The 17,563-nt window shown below is 39.6% G+C and overlaps 1 protein-coding gene across 2 annotated transcripts; it reads right to left on the minus strand.

Moving 5' to 3' along the window:
* Window positions 1-151: 151 nt before the first annotated feature.
* On the minus strand, window positions 152-13,613 carry LOC147334460 (uncharacterized). Of its 2 annotated transcripts, none has more exons than XM_086272576.1 (7): window positions 13,259-13,613; window positions 12,359-12,439; window positions 11,473-11,608; window positions 11,216-11,331; window positions 10,728-10,954; window positions 10,403-10,509; window positions 152-9,710 (listed from the first exon to the last, which is right to left on the minus strand). In XM_086272576.1, the coding sequence occupies exons 1-7, from the start codon at window positions 13,509-13,511 to the stop codon at window positions 8,444-8,446; spliced, it is 2,187 nt and encodes a 728-aa protein (XP_086128702.1). In that variant the 5' UTR covers window positions 13,512-13,613; the 3' UTR covers window positions 152-8,443. The 2 variants fall into 2 exon arrangements, with proteins under 2 accessions (XP_086128702.1, XP_086128693.1); XM_086272567.1 differs by having other exon boundaries at window positions 152-9,713.
* Window positions 13,614-17,563: the final 3,950 nt, after the last annotated feature.

Below are 17,563 nucleotides of genomic sequence, written 5' to 3' on the forward strand. Positions count from 1 at the left end.
AGTAAAATGTTAAATTTAAGTTAGATTAATTCAAATATTATATTTTCAGCCACCTTATGCTTTACTAATTAGTTTTACATAAATCTATTTTGTCAACAGGTTCCACACAAATGAATTAAGTACATCCAACTTATCTTTTTTAAATTCCTTTATTGCCAACACATTCAGTGAGCATTTGTGTAAATCCAGTCCGAAACAAAACACAACAGCTCATTAGGGTTAGTAACTAACAGTATGTAGACAGAAGCAACATCAAGACTTTAAATTAAATGTCTGTATCTGCCAGAAATAGAAGAAAAAACATTGAAGACCACATAACACATTGATAAGATGACACTTGAGTTATGCACATGTGATGTCTGTGGAGTTCTTTTTCTTTAAAAGTGTCTGAAATGAATAGCAAAGTTGCTATTTGCAATGATTGCTTAGGGTCAGTCCAGTAACACAACTTTAACAATGCAAAGGGAAGTGCCCACTTTTAATTACAATTAAAAAAATTTATGTAATAATTTTGATAAAAATATAGTCCATTGATATTAGCAATTAAACAAAATTATATCAACATCCCAAATAAAACTTTAATAAAACATGCCAACATATGGTCTAACAATAAAACAGCTTTCAGTTTTTTTGCAACAGCACAGCAGTAACCATTTAACACTTGCCACTGTCAACATTTCTTTTACCAGTGTATCGGCAAAGAACTTGAGTTGCAAACATTTTGACATGGAAACAACTGTTCATTTTTAAAAGTCCGCAAAATATACATTAATCCTGCATTCCTAAATTACTCTTATTCTTAGTATGTATTGCAATTACCTTTACAATGCACACAATGTAGCCCAAACACAATATGAACATACTTCCACCTCATAACAATATGCCTTGAACGTTAATATACACACCACCCTTCAACATTTCTGGTGCAGTATCATCCCTCAATTAAATCTCGATACTTTTGATTATCTCTTACTGCCAGTTCCCAGATCAGGATCAACATTGCAAGTGACCAATCAGAATGTTGTGACGTCATACTTTTTCGACTTTGGAAAAAAACGCAGTAAAACAAAAAACTGTACTTAAGCTGCGAGAAACCGCCTCTGTCCGCCGATCAATGGACCCTGACCCTAACCCTAACCCTTTAAGCAGAACTGATATTGTCCTTGCAACATTGGAATTTCATAAATGCACGAATGGCTTGGCGTGCCAAAGAATAACGTCACAAGAATGTGATTGGTCGCTTGCAATGTTGATCCTGGAACAACATTTACTATGGCTGTCCCAATTCAGGGTCTGCAGCCTTAAAGTACGCAGCCTTAACGGTCCACAAGGGCCGCGTACTCAAAGACCGCTAAGGCCGGAAGTGAGAGCCTTGTGAAATGGGACGGTCTAGCCTCCATCGCGCTGCCCAGGTTGCCTAGCAGCCATGACACTAACAGCTGGAAACCTTTCATACAGCTTTGTTTGACAGAAATGAAGGAGAAAATCTTTTGTTCATTTGTTTGTTTGTTTCTACATAGCTTTGATTTGATAAGTATCTGAGGCTGAGACCACAGGACTGTGAAATCATGATTATTGGGCTTCACTTCTGTACTGAACAGTCATTTAAGATTAGCTAGTAAATAACAATTAGCTAGCCGCATTTCAAGCAGCCCTTGAATTGGGACAGCCTTCGTCGCGTCGCTGTGACGTAATTGGCCTTAAAATGCGGTCTTTAAGGCTGCAGACCCTGAATTGGGATACAGCCTATGTTGTTCCAGGAACAACACCAACACGATAATATCAGATCATCCCAAGAGGCACAGTCAAACACTCATGCGCTGTCCATGGTCCTGAAATGATCACAGTTTCGCAGGGGTGTAATAACAGCACTTTGATTTGGACCCATATAAATAAAACCGAACTGAACTAAATACTTTTTTCACATGTTTTTAAAGCTAACATAACATAAATTAATTGATCAGACTGATGTCCATACAGGGGCTCATTATTTTTAGGACAGTCCGTGATGTCATCCCTCTGCTCTGCTCTCTCTGTTTTGCAGCCATTTCTCTTTGTGATTGTCATGCTGGCTCCATGTTTGTTCTTCATCTTTGAGTAGATGATGCTTTTTCCACACAGCAATAACTGTGACCATAGCAAGCACCCTTTTTTGACGTTTAATATCTGTGTAATTAGCAGTGAACTGCAAGTTGCAGATGTTAGAAAATCAGTTTGCGCCCTTGATTTAAACAGTGTTGGGGTTCATTATTTTTTTCAAAGTAATGTATTACACTCTACACATTACTTTTCTTAAAAGTAATGCAACACATTATTATTTAATTACTCACTGGAGAGTGTAATTTGTTACAATACTCATTACGTTACATTCTCATTACTCTATAATTAAAAAATATAAACCTGTAGGCTATAGTCCCACATAGAACACTGTCCTAATGAGGACACATATTTTTCCCTGAGTCTACATGTGAATGCCAACAACACAAAGTAACTTTTAAAGTGTTACACCAGATTTTTAAGTTCCGCCCAACATAAATATTCTCCAGCATATATTTTGCACCTTTAGAAAGGAACTTGAAATGCATATGCAAGAAGGTCACTCGCAAAAATCTCTACACATAGTCCTCTCTCTGCGCGCTCTTGGTAAATACAGAGAGTGTTATTATTATGCCAAAACCTAGTTTGTGCTGATGCAACCCATTATCAGAGACGGAGGTTTGGGCAGAAAAATGAAAAGATGAGATGAAAATGACTGACATTCTTCTACCACGGCCTTGTGGAAAATCTCAGATCAGTGCCCCTCAGAAGCATATTGAATTCAGAATCTGCATCCTGGAGGACTCTCAGATTGATATGCTCTCCGACAAGGTTAACAGCTTGTTATTTAATCACAGAAACATTAAAAGAATTAATCTATGTTAAAAAGTCTGAAGATTTCATACTCTCCCAATCTGAACTCCAACTGATTCCTCCCTCAGGAATATTCTGATATTTTACAGTGACGGTGTCTGCTGTAAAATAAGAAGGCATAGGATACATTATCACTGATATGCAAATTACACCCAACTTTATCTGTCTATGAAGCCAGATAATACACACCAGTAAGTTAAACTGCAGGAATGTCTTAAAGACATTTAGACCTGGATGGCTGCTAACTGAACTTAAATTCAGATAGAACTGAGGTTATTGTACTCGACCCTGAAAATCTTAGAAATATGGTATCTAACCATGATGAACTCATGATGAACTCTTCCCTTCCAGTGACTAAGTATCCAGTGCAGTACCTGAAGTGTCCTCATGGTCTACAGGAAGCTGAGTTCCTGGACTTGCTGAGGTCCGCATTTTTTCATGTGTGACTTTTATTACTATTAATGAAGGCTACTCGCCACCGAGCTAACATTGTTAGCTGGCGTTAGCTACGGTTAGTTCATAGACTGCAGACTGTTTGGCCGTTTCTAAATACAGGGAGTGCAGAATTATTAGGCAAATCAGCACGTCACTTGGCCACCAGTTTGGCCATATTTCAGAGCTGCAACATCACTGGCGTGCCCAAAAGCACAAGGTGTGCAATACTCAGAGACATGGCCAAGGTAAGAAAGGCTGAAAGACGACCACCACTGAACAAGACACACAAGCTGAAACGTCAAGACTGGGCCAAGAAATATCTCAAGACTGATTTTTCTAAGGTTTTATGGACTGATGAAATGAGAGTGAGACTTGATGGGCCAGATGGATGGGCCCGTGGCTGGATTGGTAAAGGGCAGAGAGCTCCAGTCCGACTCAGACGCCAGCAAGGTGGAGGTGGAGTACTGGTTTGGGCTGGTATCATCAAAGATGAGCTTGTGGGGCCTTTTCGGGTTGAGGATGGAGTCAAGCTCAACTCCCAGTCCTACTGCCAGTTTCTGGAAGACACCTTCTTCAAGCAGTGATACAGGAAGAAGTCTGCATCCTTCAAGAAAAACATGATTTTCATGCAGGACAATGCTCCATCACACGCGTCCAAGTACTCCACAGCGTGGCTGGCAAGAAAGGTGATGGGTTTAGATTTTATTATTGTCATTTGTATTAGGAAATATTTAACCATATATGCTTAGAGGTGTATAATCATTGTGTAGTGATAGGATGTGTGATCTTTAGCAGGCTGCAAAGGCTTGGTGTGTATTCCACACTAGAATGCACACCCACATCCTGGGAGCATGGGAGCATGGGAGAGGTCATACCTTGTTTTATTGTTTTACAGTAGCATTACATTAACGTAGCTACGTCTGTTCTAGTCTAAGTGCCTTTTGTTTAGATGAACTGTTAGATTTTCCAGACCAGCAGGTTAAGGGAAGTTGTTTATGGGGTCACACTCTGACCCCACACACACACACACACACACACACACACACAGTATTCTTTGTTCACATGTATACCTATGTAAGATGTTATATGTTAATGACCCTATGCATATTCATGTAACCACAATAAAAGGAGTGCTATGGGGAACCTGGCTGAGAGTCTGACAGAGGTCAAGTGGTGGAACGACACTTGGCTCCAGGCAGGTTTCCCTCATGCATGAGTAACACGAAGAACTTTGGTGCCTTGTGTCTTGCCTTTTGCTGTGTAGCAAGTTGTCCTTAACGTTCCAGCGAATAGGTTTATGCTACAAACCTATCAAAAGGGTATAAAAAGAATAAAAACTAATGACATAGCCTCCTTGTTCACCTGATCTGAACCCCATTGAGAACCTGTGGTCCATCATCAAATGTGAGATTTAAAGGAGGGAAAACAGTACACCTCTCTGAACAGTGTCTGGGAGGCTGTGGTTGCTGCTGCACGCAATGTTGATGGTGAACAGATCAAAACACTGACAGAATCCATGGATGGCAGGCTTTTGAGTGTCCTTGCAAAGAAAGGTGGCTATATTGGTCGCTGATTTGTTTTTGTTTCGTTTTTGAATGTCAGAAATGTATATTTGTGAATGTGGAGATGTTATATTGGTGTCACTGGTAAAAATAAACAATTGAAATGGGTATATATTTGTTTTTTGTTAAGTTGCCTAATAATTATGCACAGTAATAGTCACCTGCACAGACAGATATCCCCCTAAAATAGCTAAAACTAAAAACAAACTAAAAACTACTTCCAAAAACATTCAGCTTTGATATTAATGAGTTTTTTGGGTTCATTGAGAACATGGTTGTTGTTCAATAATAAAATGATTCCTCAAAAATACAACTTGCCTAATAATTCTGCACTCCCTGTATGTTAAAGATCAGTTTTTGTCATTCATTCATTTTGCGTATAATGTGAGTTTGTGTCATCCTAAAGTATTTCTGTTTTCTCTTCCTGTATCTCTGCCACTCTCTACAGAAGCAAACTATTGAAAAGGGGAGAGAGTGTGTCCTCAGGGCACTACCTCTTTACCTGAATGAAGACCCAAGACAAACAAATTACCCTTGCTATCTTCACCATCGAAAGAGCTGATGCGAACACTCCCCCAGCCGATGTGGGTATAACCATCTAGGGTGTTAGGGTCAGGGTCCGTTGATCGGCGGACAGAGGCGGTTTCTCGCAGCTTAAGTACAGTTTTTTGTTTTACGGCGGTTTTTCCCGAAGTCGCAAAAGTATGACGTCACAACATTCTGATTGGTCACTTGCAATGTTGATCCTGGAACAACATTTACTATGATGATCTGGGAACAACACCAACACGACCATATCAGATCATGCCTCTTCCCTCCATCACAGACACTTGTATCACCCGCTCTATCCACAAGCCACCAGAATTGTGGAGGACCCCACACAACCCTCACACACACTCTTCACCCTGCAGCCCAATGGCAAGAGGTACTGCAGCATTCGGGCCTCAATGCCAGACTGTGAAACAGTTTCTTCCCCCAGGCCATCAGACTCCTGAACACTCAGTGACTGGACTGGCACACACACACACACACACACACACACACACACGCAGAGCTACATACACGTCACTACCAAACACTTATCTGCAGTATCACACACACACTAACACACACATGCAGACCATCAGACACCAAGTTACTTTTTGCACAACACTCAGTATTTTGCCTATTTCCATTACACTGTTTTGTGTGTGTATCGTCCTGTGCTGTCCAGTGTTGCACTGTCTTGTCTTGTTTCTTTGCAATTTTTGCACGTTGGACTTTATGTAGTCCTGTGTTGACTGTCTGTTATATGTCATATGTAGCACCAGGGTCTCAGAGGAATGTTGTCTCATTTCCGTACATGGTTGAAAGGACAATAAAAGCCGCTTGACTTGAAAAAAGAACCAGACATGTCTGACAGAAATTTCTCTCAGTTCTGTGTGACTGGTGGTGCTGCTGGCTTTAGTTCAGTAAGAAAAACAAAACACTTGCACATTTCATGAGTGTGTGTGTCACATACCATCAGAGTGCATGCAGTTGATGTTGTGTAGCTTTACCACTAAAAGCAGTCACATGTTGGATCACAGCCCACGAGATCACGCACGATCTGATATCGTTGTGTTGGTGTTGTTCCCAGATCAACATAGTATTCTGATTGGTCACTTGCAATGTTGATCTTGGAACAACATTTACTATGTTGATCTGGAACAACATGAACACGACGATATCAGATCGTGCGAGGGAAGAGAGGCAAGGTTTGATCCCTCGAAGTGATTTATAGGAGTTTTTTTTAATATAAGAACGCTGCAGAACGCAGAATCAAAACACTGTTGTACAGTTTAGAGTCCTACTTATTCCCACTACTTGACATCAATATTTTATTCTACTTTCAGCTTGTGCTTGTAAGAATGGATAGATTGCCAGGTCTTCCACATTGCTGCAGACATAACAGAGTCAGTGCTCTGCTCCCTCACTCGCATACACAACCCCCTTTATTTTATTTGTATGACTGATGTCTGCAACTAATGTGATATTTTAGGCTATTTGTACTAAAAACAATAGCAGTACAAGGTAGTTTTGTATATATATAATTGCAGGGTTAAAGGTTTAAGACAAAACGTAAAGTATTGGTCAATTTTTATACAAACTAACAGTGTAAAATGACACAGAATACGACAGAAATCCCCCCAAAAAGATTGTTTTTCAGCTCCTAAGTTTAGAGAAGCTTCTGGATTTCAAAGTTTTATAAACCTGGATGGTTGTTTCTGTGTGGAGATTTTTTTTTTTGTTTAAGTTAACTCTTTCGCTGATCTCTCCGCGCCTCCTTTATCTCTAGTTAATTATGTTTTCATTGCGCACTCAAGTGTTTCTATTTTTTATTTGATGTTTCTCAAGGTTGGTTTTTGTTTTGTTTTGGTGAGGCTCTAATTCCTTTCCTGTGATGAAAGGCGCTGTATGAATACAGAGGAGTTCTGGGTGACAGCAGATGTTTGGCTTTTTTTAAAGCTTTTTACTGGTTTTCGTTATTCTGACTGCCCACTTTTACAATTATATGCTGATCTAAAGTGTGTGTTAATGTACATTTGAGCCCTGAAATTGATGGGGGGTTACGGTCCAAGAGCACCCGTGAATTTTGAAAAACCTTGAATTTTGGATGTGGTAAAACAAAACTGCCTATAAATGATTTTATAGTTTAAACCCTGAATATATAAATCTGGGGATGAATGACTTTAAGAACAAAATGAAAAACACTCGAGATAGCTACATGTATGATGTGGGAACGCTGGACTGCATCTGCTGGAGATGCAATTAAGAGAGATGAACAACGCTCTCGGATCGGCTACTTTCAAATCCCCGCCTCTGAGTACACTGGCATTTCAACACTCAAAGGTGCGTTTTCCTTTGAAACAACTGCGGAGGATATCTGTGGTTTCTAAGAAAAAATCTGGGAACATCTGTTTACAATGGCTGTTGGCTTGATATTAGCTCACTTCTAAAACAATTTGATTAATACAAAGTTCCCCCTGAAACACAATTAAGGGGAACAATTAGGAAACCAGATGAAACTCAAAGACTTTTAAGATGGCCAAAATCATACTAAACTAATTTTGAGAGTTCTGATTATCAGTATTACTGTGTTAAAAGAGAAAAGAAACTAACCAAGAATTCAAATAGTTAACTTTTTTCCCCTTTTTATTTAAAGCAGAGTGGTTTACACGACTAACATTTTACTGCACCAAATTTTTTACAGAACTTTGTGATTTTTTTTGTTTTATTTTATAAGCAGGTCCTTCAGTAACTTAGGTCTTTATGCCCAAAAAAATAACGATTTAGTAGAACTGTTGGTCACCAGACTACATGTTTGCTGTAAGTGACATGATGATCTAAGAACCACGTGTTTTAGCACAAAAAGTTATAAAAAGAAGAAAAAAAAAATCCACAACACTTTTTCCAGTTTAAAAAAATGAAATATAAAGTTCACAGATTAAAAAAAAACAAAAACAAACTGCATCTGTAAGTATATTATGATAAAAAAAAGTTGTTTTCAGTGTCGTTTAGGTTGTGGATGGACTGGGGACAGAGGTTTCCTCCACCTGGTGGCTCTTCATGTGCGTTTTCAGACAGTGGCTCTGGGTGAAGGCTTTTTCGCAGATGGTGCACTGGTACGGTCTCTCTCCGTTGTGGGTCCTCATGTGGACCGTCAGGTGTTCCTGGCGAGAGCACGCCTTCCCACAGATTGCGCACACAAACCGTTTGATGCCCAAGTGGCTCCTGATGTGGTTGGTCAGGTGAGTCTTGCGTTTGAAGAAACGGCCGCAATCGGAACAGCCGTACGGCGCCTCACCAGTGTGCACTCGCATGTGAACCTTGAGTTCGCCGTTGGACACGAAGCCTTTGCTACACACGCCGCAGACATGCGGCCTCTCGCTGCTGTGCGTCTTCATGTGAGTCATCAGGCTGCAGTTTGACAGGAAGGATTTGCAGCAGACGTGGCAGAGAAAAGGTCGCTCCCTAGCCATGTGGATCTTCTCGTGGGACTTCAGGTTGCCGGAAAGTTTGAAACGCTTCCCGCAGATTTGGCAGCCATACGGCCGCTCTCCAGAGTGAGTGAACTTGTGGCGGGTCAAAGATCGAAGGTCACAGACAGACTTTCCACAGATATTGCAGACGTATCTGTCTTTGCTGGTGTGTATCTTGCTGTGAGCTTGGAGCTGCGCCTTCAAACCAAAGGATTTTGGGCAAATGTCACATTTGTGTGGTTTCTCTTCCACATGGACCCAATGATGAACATTCAGACCAGACATGTAAGCAAAGGTTTTGCTGCAAATCTTACATTTGAATGGCCTGTCTCCTGTGTGCAGAGAAACGTGGCTGTTAAGACCGACGATGGTGAAGAAAGATTTCCCACAATATGAGCAGTCGTGAGTTTTCTGGTGAATTCTGATATGTCTCTTCAACTCATCCACAGATTCAAACTGCTCTCCGCAAACTCCACAACCACCCTGTGGCTCCTCCAGGTGACTCCAGGTGTGTTTGATCAAGCTGCCCAGGTTCAAGTACCACACTCCACACACTTTACAGGCTATTTTACTCTTCTCTATCTCCTTCATGTCACTTTTGCGCACTTGTTTCTTCATCTTTTTTGTCACCTGGAGCTCAGAAACAGGTTTAAAGCATTTGTCTACAGCCAAGGCTTTGTGTTCATCTTTGCTGTCCACTTCCCTCTCACAGGCCTCTTCATCTGTTTGCAGGTCTTGCTTTTGTGATGTTGAGCTGCTGGCCAGCATGTCCACACTGGGACTGTCTGTATGCTGATCAGAGCTGCTGTGGAACAAAATGGTTAAAGGTAAGTTTTAAGTACTGAGCGCCTGTACATAAAAGCCATAGGTTTCGTCTACTTGCAATAACTAAAAACAACAAACTCATCCATTAGAGAACTTGAACCACAGAATTTTGGGTTTGGTATTCGTTAGATCAGAATTTGTTCCCTCAATAATTTTTTAAATTTCATGTTTTTCATTGAATTATCACAATCCAGCGTCTAGATTGAGTGAAACCCTGATCTCTGATCTCACGTAGTAGTAAAAGGTCTCTTAAGTTATGATTAATGAGTAACCGATCGTGGCTCAAGAGTTGGCGTTCGCCTTGTAATCGGAAGGTTACCGGTTCGAGCCCCGGCTTGGACAGTCTCGGTCGTTGTGTCCTTGGGCAAGACACTTCACCTGTTGCCTACTGGTGGTGGTCAGAGGGCCCGGTGGCGCCAGTGTCCGGCAGCCTCGCCTCTGTCAGTGCGCCCCAGGGTGGCTGTGGCTACAATGTAGCTGCCATCACCAGTGTGTGAATGTGTGTGTGAATGGGTGGATGACTGGATATGTAAAGCGCTTTGGGGTCCTTAGGGAATAGTAAGGCGCTATATAAATACAGACCATTTACATCAACATTCTAGAGTCTTGTTTTTGATATCGTCGGTCAATCAAGAGCACACAAATCCTTATACCCGTTTTTATTTTTACCTTGACTGGAGTTCAGCTTCATTGTCTTTTGTTATGTCAGCATCGCTGGATGGACAGTCATCGTTTGTTGGTGAAGGGGGAAACTCTTTCTCTCCCTCCTCACTAGTCTGTAAGAGTTCATTTCCAAATTATTATCAGTACTTATGTTAACTGAGAGTAAAATAGCTAAAATTTCTTTAACATTTTTGTAAAATCTTAAAGTGTACATTTAAATCACATCATGATTGTTACATTTTAAATCTGTTATTGTGGTATAAAGAGGCAAAATTATCAAAATCCTACCAAAGTCAGAGGCAAAAGCAGCACAAACAGGTACAGCGTCTACCTTCAGCCGGATGTAGAGGGCAGAGTTTCCAATGAACATGTGGATCTCCTCTGGAGTCACAGTCTTCACTTTCAGGGGCTGGAGCCTCCGGCTTCTGTCAGTTGTGAACAAGTCAAAAGGTTCATCATCTGCCAGCTGAGGAAAGGTTGACTTCAACAGGTCCAGGAATTCAGCTTCCTGTAGACCAAGAGGGCACTTCAGGTCGTGTGCTGGGAACTTCTTGAATACTGGAACAGAAGAAATTCATCTTAAGATCAATAGTCCTTAGGCAGTCAGTAAAACCAAACCTTGCCCTAGTATTCATTAGTTCAAGTGATTAGTTGGCCAGTCTTTGACTATTTCTGATGATAAATAATGTAATTAAATATTTTTGTAAGCATTGGAAAATGCTTTGAATTAGGAACAAAGAAAAAATGGTATTAATAGCACGGCTAACACTGTACCACATAACAGACAAATACAAAACCTTAATGATTAACATTTCATACTCGTCTTAGAGAGCACATTGGTGTGAGAGTCCTCCAGGATGCGGACTCTGAGATCTATATGGTTCTTTGTGTCACTGATGCGAGGTCTGCCGGGCTTCTTCCTGATAGTCGGAACTCTGGCGAAAATGCAGGAACTAAGTCAGTGCCATAAAAGACTATAAAGCAAATGCAAATAAACTTGGGGACCATCCACATATTGTTGGCCATATCACAAACCTCTACAGTTTGTTGTTCCTTAAAGTGGTGTTTGTTCTAACCTTGACGGCATTTTATAATCTGGGTCCTTTAGATCTTCTCGTTTTTGTCGGGAACTTGTTGGTTGCATCAACTCCTGCTCCTCTTCATCAATGTCGTCGTACCAAAGCAGGCCCAGGCTCTCAGTGTCCTCCACACCTGGATACATCAGAAGTCACTTTTTGTTATGGTTTTTAATTTGAATCATATGATGATAAACACACGATACATGTGGTTTAGTCAGTTTGCTTTAGTAATAATTTGATTAATTGAACTCGCCTGGCGCACATTATATAAGCACTGCACTCACTTTCATGCCCTCTTTTCACTCCCACATGGGGCGGCAGCTTAGGTGAGTTTGATTTGTAGTTCTCAGTTTAAATCTTTATTTAAGTTAATGACTTAAAGTCATTAACTTAAATGACTTGTTTTCTCTTTCAGAGTTTAGCAGTCCATGCGTGTCTTCCTTTAAGTTACTACTGATTACAGTGAAGTAAACCAAGATATACGGCAACTAATTGATAGCAGTTTTCTTTGCATTCTGACCAGATGAGGCCATGGTGATAAAAAATAAAAACTTTGAACCTCCTTATTAACACACAGTAGGAGGCAAATTGGTTCTAAACAGTCAGGCTGACTTTTGACTGACTGCTGGTGACAAATTGGTGATGTTTGCAAATAACTGGAGGCCAATTTACAAACATGGACAGACTGCCAACATGTTGCAATCAATCTTAATCAGTCTGTGCCAATAAGCGCAACTCATCTGGTTGTATTCTGGATATATACCTATATATGGGGTTACCCATGTTATAGGGTGCCTGTGTCATTTTGCAATATTCTTTATAAAAGCCTTGAACCCCCCCCCCAAAAAGAAAAACAATTAATGGTAAGACTGTTCAGACGTACCTGTCTGTTGCTTGGGCTGTTGCTCCTCTCTGTCCTCAGGCACGACTTCCACCTCATGCCTCTCCACATCAGGCTGTAGGACTTTGTGTTTTTTGGTCAAAAAGAACATTTGATCAATATATCAGCTTTGTGTGACTGTGGTGTTTGACTGCAGCTCCAAAGACGCTCCTTCCTGTTGATCATTGTTTTTATTATGTAAACCACTAAGAAAAAATTAACTCTAGATTCCAAAAAGACAAAAAAAAAAAAAACCCAAAACAAAACAAAGAATGACAATCTGGGATAAGAATTAGACCAGACTCTTATGCTCTCAAGGATAACTACATTACGCCCAATGGCATATCTTGTGAGAAGAAGGGCGTGGTTATGGGTTATATGGCCTGTTGCTACATGCTTTTAAGAGTCTGTACAACAGCCATGAGAGCGTGGATAATAAAAAGCAGTAAGTCAGATTGCACGCTCAAGAAGAGTTTAGTTGGGTGGTCTCAGATGTTTTCTGTTGGCGACCTCCATCTCACTGGAACAGCCTGAAGCAGCAGAAATTCTAATTAGTCCCTCAAAGTCTGAGGTCATGGCACTAAAAAATGTATGGAATAACCACTCCAGGCTGAAGGTTCTACCTCAAGTAGAGGCTTTATACACCTCAAGGTCTACTTCAGGGAAAAAAAAAAAAAAATTGAATCATCTGCTCTTCTCTACACTTAAGCTGAGAGAGATTCATGCCGAATTGCAAATAACGCTAATATTATTTTCCCTGCATTCACATTTTATTGTAATTACACATCTGTATGTTTAACAGCTTGTAAACGTAAAATCAGCGATTTTTAAACGAAGTTCGGCAAATTCTAAATTTACAAATCAGCTTTTTGTGGCTGCGAGCAGCTTTATTTGTCCACTCACCTCTTCTCTCCAGAGAGACGTTAGGCTGCAGGAGCTCCAGCAGTCTCCTCTGACGGCCGATCTCTCGCCTGAAGCCCGCAGCCTCCTCCTCGTAGTCGGCTACAGTCCTCTCCACCACCGCTAAGATCTCGCGGGCGGCTGTGCTCATTTTCTCGGTGACGATTCCTCTCAGTATGTCGCTCTTAGACATGTTACCGACGCTGTCGACCGGCTCGGGGCCGCCGCTGCTGCCGCTCTTCATCCAGTAAAACATGTTTGTTTGTTTTCTCAGCTGTGTTTTGACGAAGAACACATCCACACACTACAGCGCAGAGTGCGTTTCCGGCGGATTCTGGTGCAGCTACAAATTGTGTCCGGAAAAGAAAATCAGGCGTTATTTAGTTCCCCTGCTGGTGTGACTTTTACTAGCTAACCCCAGTAAGACTGATGTCTGCTGTACATTTAAGATGCTGGTGAAAATCATGGCATTATAGTAAAGTAAGTGAAAAGCATTTTTAATGTAGCACCTTTAAGGATAAACATCATAACAAAAATGGTTAAATGTTAGAACAAAAAGTTACCCAAAAGCAAGCTTAAAAAGATTATATTTTTAGCTGCTTTTAAAACAAATCACCACATTCATAGATCTCAAGCTTCAAAAGCTCTATCTCCTCTTTTAGCCCTCAGCATTGGATGATGCACAGTCTGCATTGACCTCGGGGACCTTTACATTAGGGGCTTCTGTCCAATAGCACAGCACCGACAGAAGCACAGCATGTTACAGATACAGTAAAGGGGAATGAGAGTAAGGATATAGGCATAAATATACCACATATACACATATATAAACACAGAATATATAATATGGATAAATAGGAATACCAGTGGATTGCACATTTGAGTGATTTTACACAGTGATTATTGCTCAGTCGAATATAAGAAAATACAGTTTTATACCTATTAAACTTATATTTTTGTCATTTTACATAGAAATTGAAGAAAATATGTGTTTTTGTGACAGGGTGATAGTAACAAAGTGACTAAAGATATAATTTAAAATTGGTGCTTTGTGACGTTGTCTACACATCATTAGAAAAATTACAAGAAAGTCTGGCTGCTCGAAAACAAAATGACAGGTGACATTCAAGTATGACAAAAATGGTCATTTCTGTTATTTGGTTACTTTAACTTATTGCCCTTTTATTAAAATGGTTACATTCAGGTATTTAGCTTAAAATCATAAGGAAAAAACTATAAAGAAAAAAAAAATCAAATCTACTAATAAAGTGTTGTCTGTTAATATTCTGACTTTAATTCACTAAAGCCTCTAGATTAATTCATATTGTTATACATATATACATTACTAAATATAAAAAATAATTAAAACAAACATTAAAATTTCAGTTTAGTACTATTAACAACCAATGGTTTAGACTAAATTGGCTATATTAAAAGTAATCTAACAAATAAACAAATTAACATATTTGTCATTATTTTTATGTTCTCCATTAAACAGTTAAAATTTCAATAATTCAATAAAATGAAAAGTTAACACTATATCACATAAGCTAATATATAACACAAAAATACTCTTAACATAGGTATTTTCTAATTATTATTTTATAAATTGCATTTTATATTTAAATTTTAAAATATTAATAACTTTATTTAAACTAAATTTCACATTTTAAGGTATTTTAAAAGTATACTTTTGAACAAAAAGGTGTTTAATGTAAATGATTTTTCAAAATGTTAAGAAATGGGTATAGTGTAAGTTGTACTTTTAAATTCACATTGACATATAAATCTAGGATTTAATACAAGAAACTTCTATTTAATTAGAAATTATAGAGAGGAATTAAGAGTAAACAGGGAGGTTATTTTATTACATGAAATCTCTGAAAACTGTCTAACAGATTTTTCTTTCTGGACTTCTTCAGCTAAAATTGATAGACTCAGTGAAGAAAGGACAGTAAAGTAGGGGAAAGCATGCGGCAAGGGGCTGCGGGTCAGACTCAAACCCGGGCGGGCCGCTCTCAGCTGTATGGCATGTGGTCACCCGCTCAACGCACTGATCTAAATTTGGCTTCTTATGAAGTTACTTTTCACCCTAACCCCCTAACACAATCTTTTGATAGATTCTGCACAGGTGGGATTACTGCAGTAAACTCAAACACTGTCACAATATTGATCCAACTAGAATATTTTCCAATAAAATGTTTAATAGAAGAAAAAACAATTGTGCACACAGGGTAAAATAATGAAGTGGAAAAATAACAACTTTAATCCAAATTTCAACAACAAACCAACAAGACATTACACATTAAACAAAAGTCAAGACAATCCAAGCAGGACGACATTCACAATGACTAACCCCGAAGAGTTTTAAAATGACTGTGTGCTGATAAAAGTCCCACAGATTGCGGGGGCGGTGCAAGGGTGTTCACAGACTCTGGAAACAATTTGACGTTCCCTGTAGAATATCTGTAGCGAGTATGTCAAACACACCGCCTGTGGACCAGAACCGGCCTTCTGAAGTGTCCGATCCGGCCCACCGGATGGCTTTGCAGTTAGTAAAAATGTCAAACAACTTTTCACGGCATGTTGCAGCAGCAAGCAGCTTTTGAGTTCTTAAGTGTGAATCACACCATGAGAGTCTGAACTGTCAATCTAATGTGGAGTCAGAGGAATCATCAGTTATATGCCTCCTTACTGTCAAATAATCTGCCATACTTACAAAGTAGTGTTCTCGACCCCCACCTATTCACAGTTCAGTATTATCAGGTTATCTTCATTAGGATGACAGTTTAAGTTATATTTGGTGTTTGAACTATTAAAACAGGCAGTTATAGGTGTTTTTAGAGGGATCTCAGGTATTTGTGGATTTAAACTATTCACATGTGGTTATTGGGGGTCAACTGCAGTTGATGAACCTTTAAATAACACAAATGAAACAATGTTGTCTTTTCATTATTGAATTTTTTTTCACTTCTTTCTTTGCATTTGGGCACTTTGTTCTTGTTCATTGTTAGTACAGCGAACTTTGTGATACAGGCCTCTGAATTAATTAAGAACAACTATAACTAAGACCTCAGTCACACAGGCATACAGACTGGTTGCCAACCAACATATGTAATCCCAAGTCAATTGTTGAGTGGTTCGTGGAGGACGCTGGGAGTTGTCTGCCTAAAACTCATGGGAAAGACTGCACAGTGATGCACCAAAAACCTGCTCGTGATTGCTTTGGTCACTAGCAGATTTCTGCTGTTTCCCTCAGGTTGCATGGAAGATACAGACGGGTCTGCAAACACTTGCTAACTAAGTCCCAAGCTGTACTGAGACAGAGACCATTCATCTTCAAAATAAAAGTTGCACCTTACAAGAGCAGTTAGCTTTTTCTTTAGAGGCAAACTTCTCAGTTTTAAAACAACTCTGCAAGTAGTTTACAACCGTTGTCTCCCATATTAATTGTTGAGACTGTGGCAACCTGAGTGTCACCAAAAGAAATCTCACAAGGAGGTTTTCGGTGCAGCGCTCTCTTTACAAACAATTTCACCCATCAACAGCCAGAAACCTCCAGCAAACAGTCGGGTTGCACTACTTACCGCTGATTGCCAAAGAGGTGCAGGCCGATCTGTAGGCCTGCTTTACCGAGGTCCAACATAGGAAACAACCCACCAAAACAACATTTACTGTAAAATGATCAAATATAAAACTAACCTTCATACAACCGGCGTCAATTAGAGCTGGTCAAAACTTATCAAACATCTCCTGTAAACATAAAAATAGTTTTTGTTCTTGAGACTAATACGTAAACAGCAAAGAACTCATCCAGCAAAATTACTTTTGCCCCCATAAACAAATTACTCTGAAATACTAAAGATAAATAAAGGTTCAGATCTGAAACGGGTAACAACAAACTCACATTTTCTTATAAAAATAAGATGAAATAACATAAACAGGACTTTTAACTTTAAGGGACCTCTAATGAACGGAATCACATTTACTTTGTTAAACTTCCCATAGAAAAGTCTTCTGATGGCATCTGGTGATCATCTGTATTTCTCTTATTGTCAACAACTCTCCCAAATATGAACTAAATGTTTATTTTCAATGAAAACTATGGGCTCAAATTGTGCTCATACATATTTTGCATAGTTGTGAACTGAGTTTTGTAACCTTGTAAACCAAAATATCTGAACATTTTAGGTTGGTACATCTATAAAATTTCACCGAACTCTGACACGCACAGAATGTTTTCCTTCGTGGTGATGAAGGACAACGCTGGGCTGGCACGTGAAAGGACCATCACCCTTCCAGGACCTG

The sequence above is a fragment of the Aulonocara sp. 'chitande type north' Nkhata Bay genome, linkage group LG3, assembly GCF_057382095.1.
Source record: "Aulonocara sp. 'chitande type north' Nkhata Bay isolate Kocher_YH1m ecotype deep benthic linkage group LG3, A_spYH_male_GT1.1, whole genome shotgun sequence".
Classification (NCBI taxonomy): domain Eukaryota; kingdom Metazoa; phylum Chordata; class Actinopteri; order Cichliformes; family Cichlidae; genus Aulonocara; species Aulonocara sp. 'chitande type north' Nkhata Bay.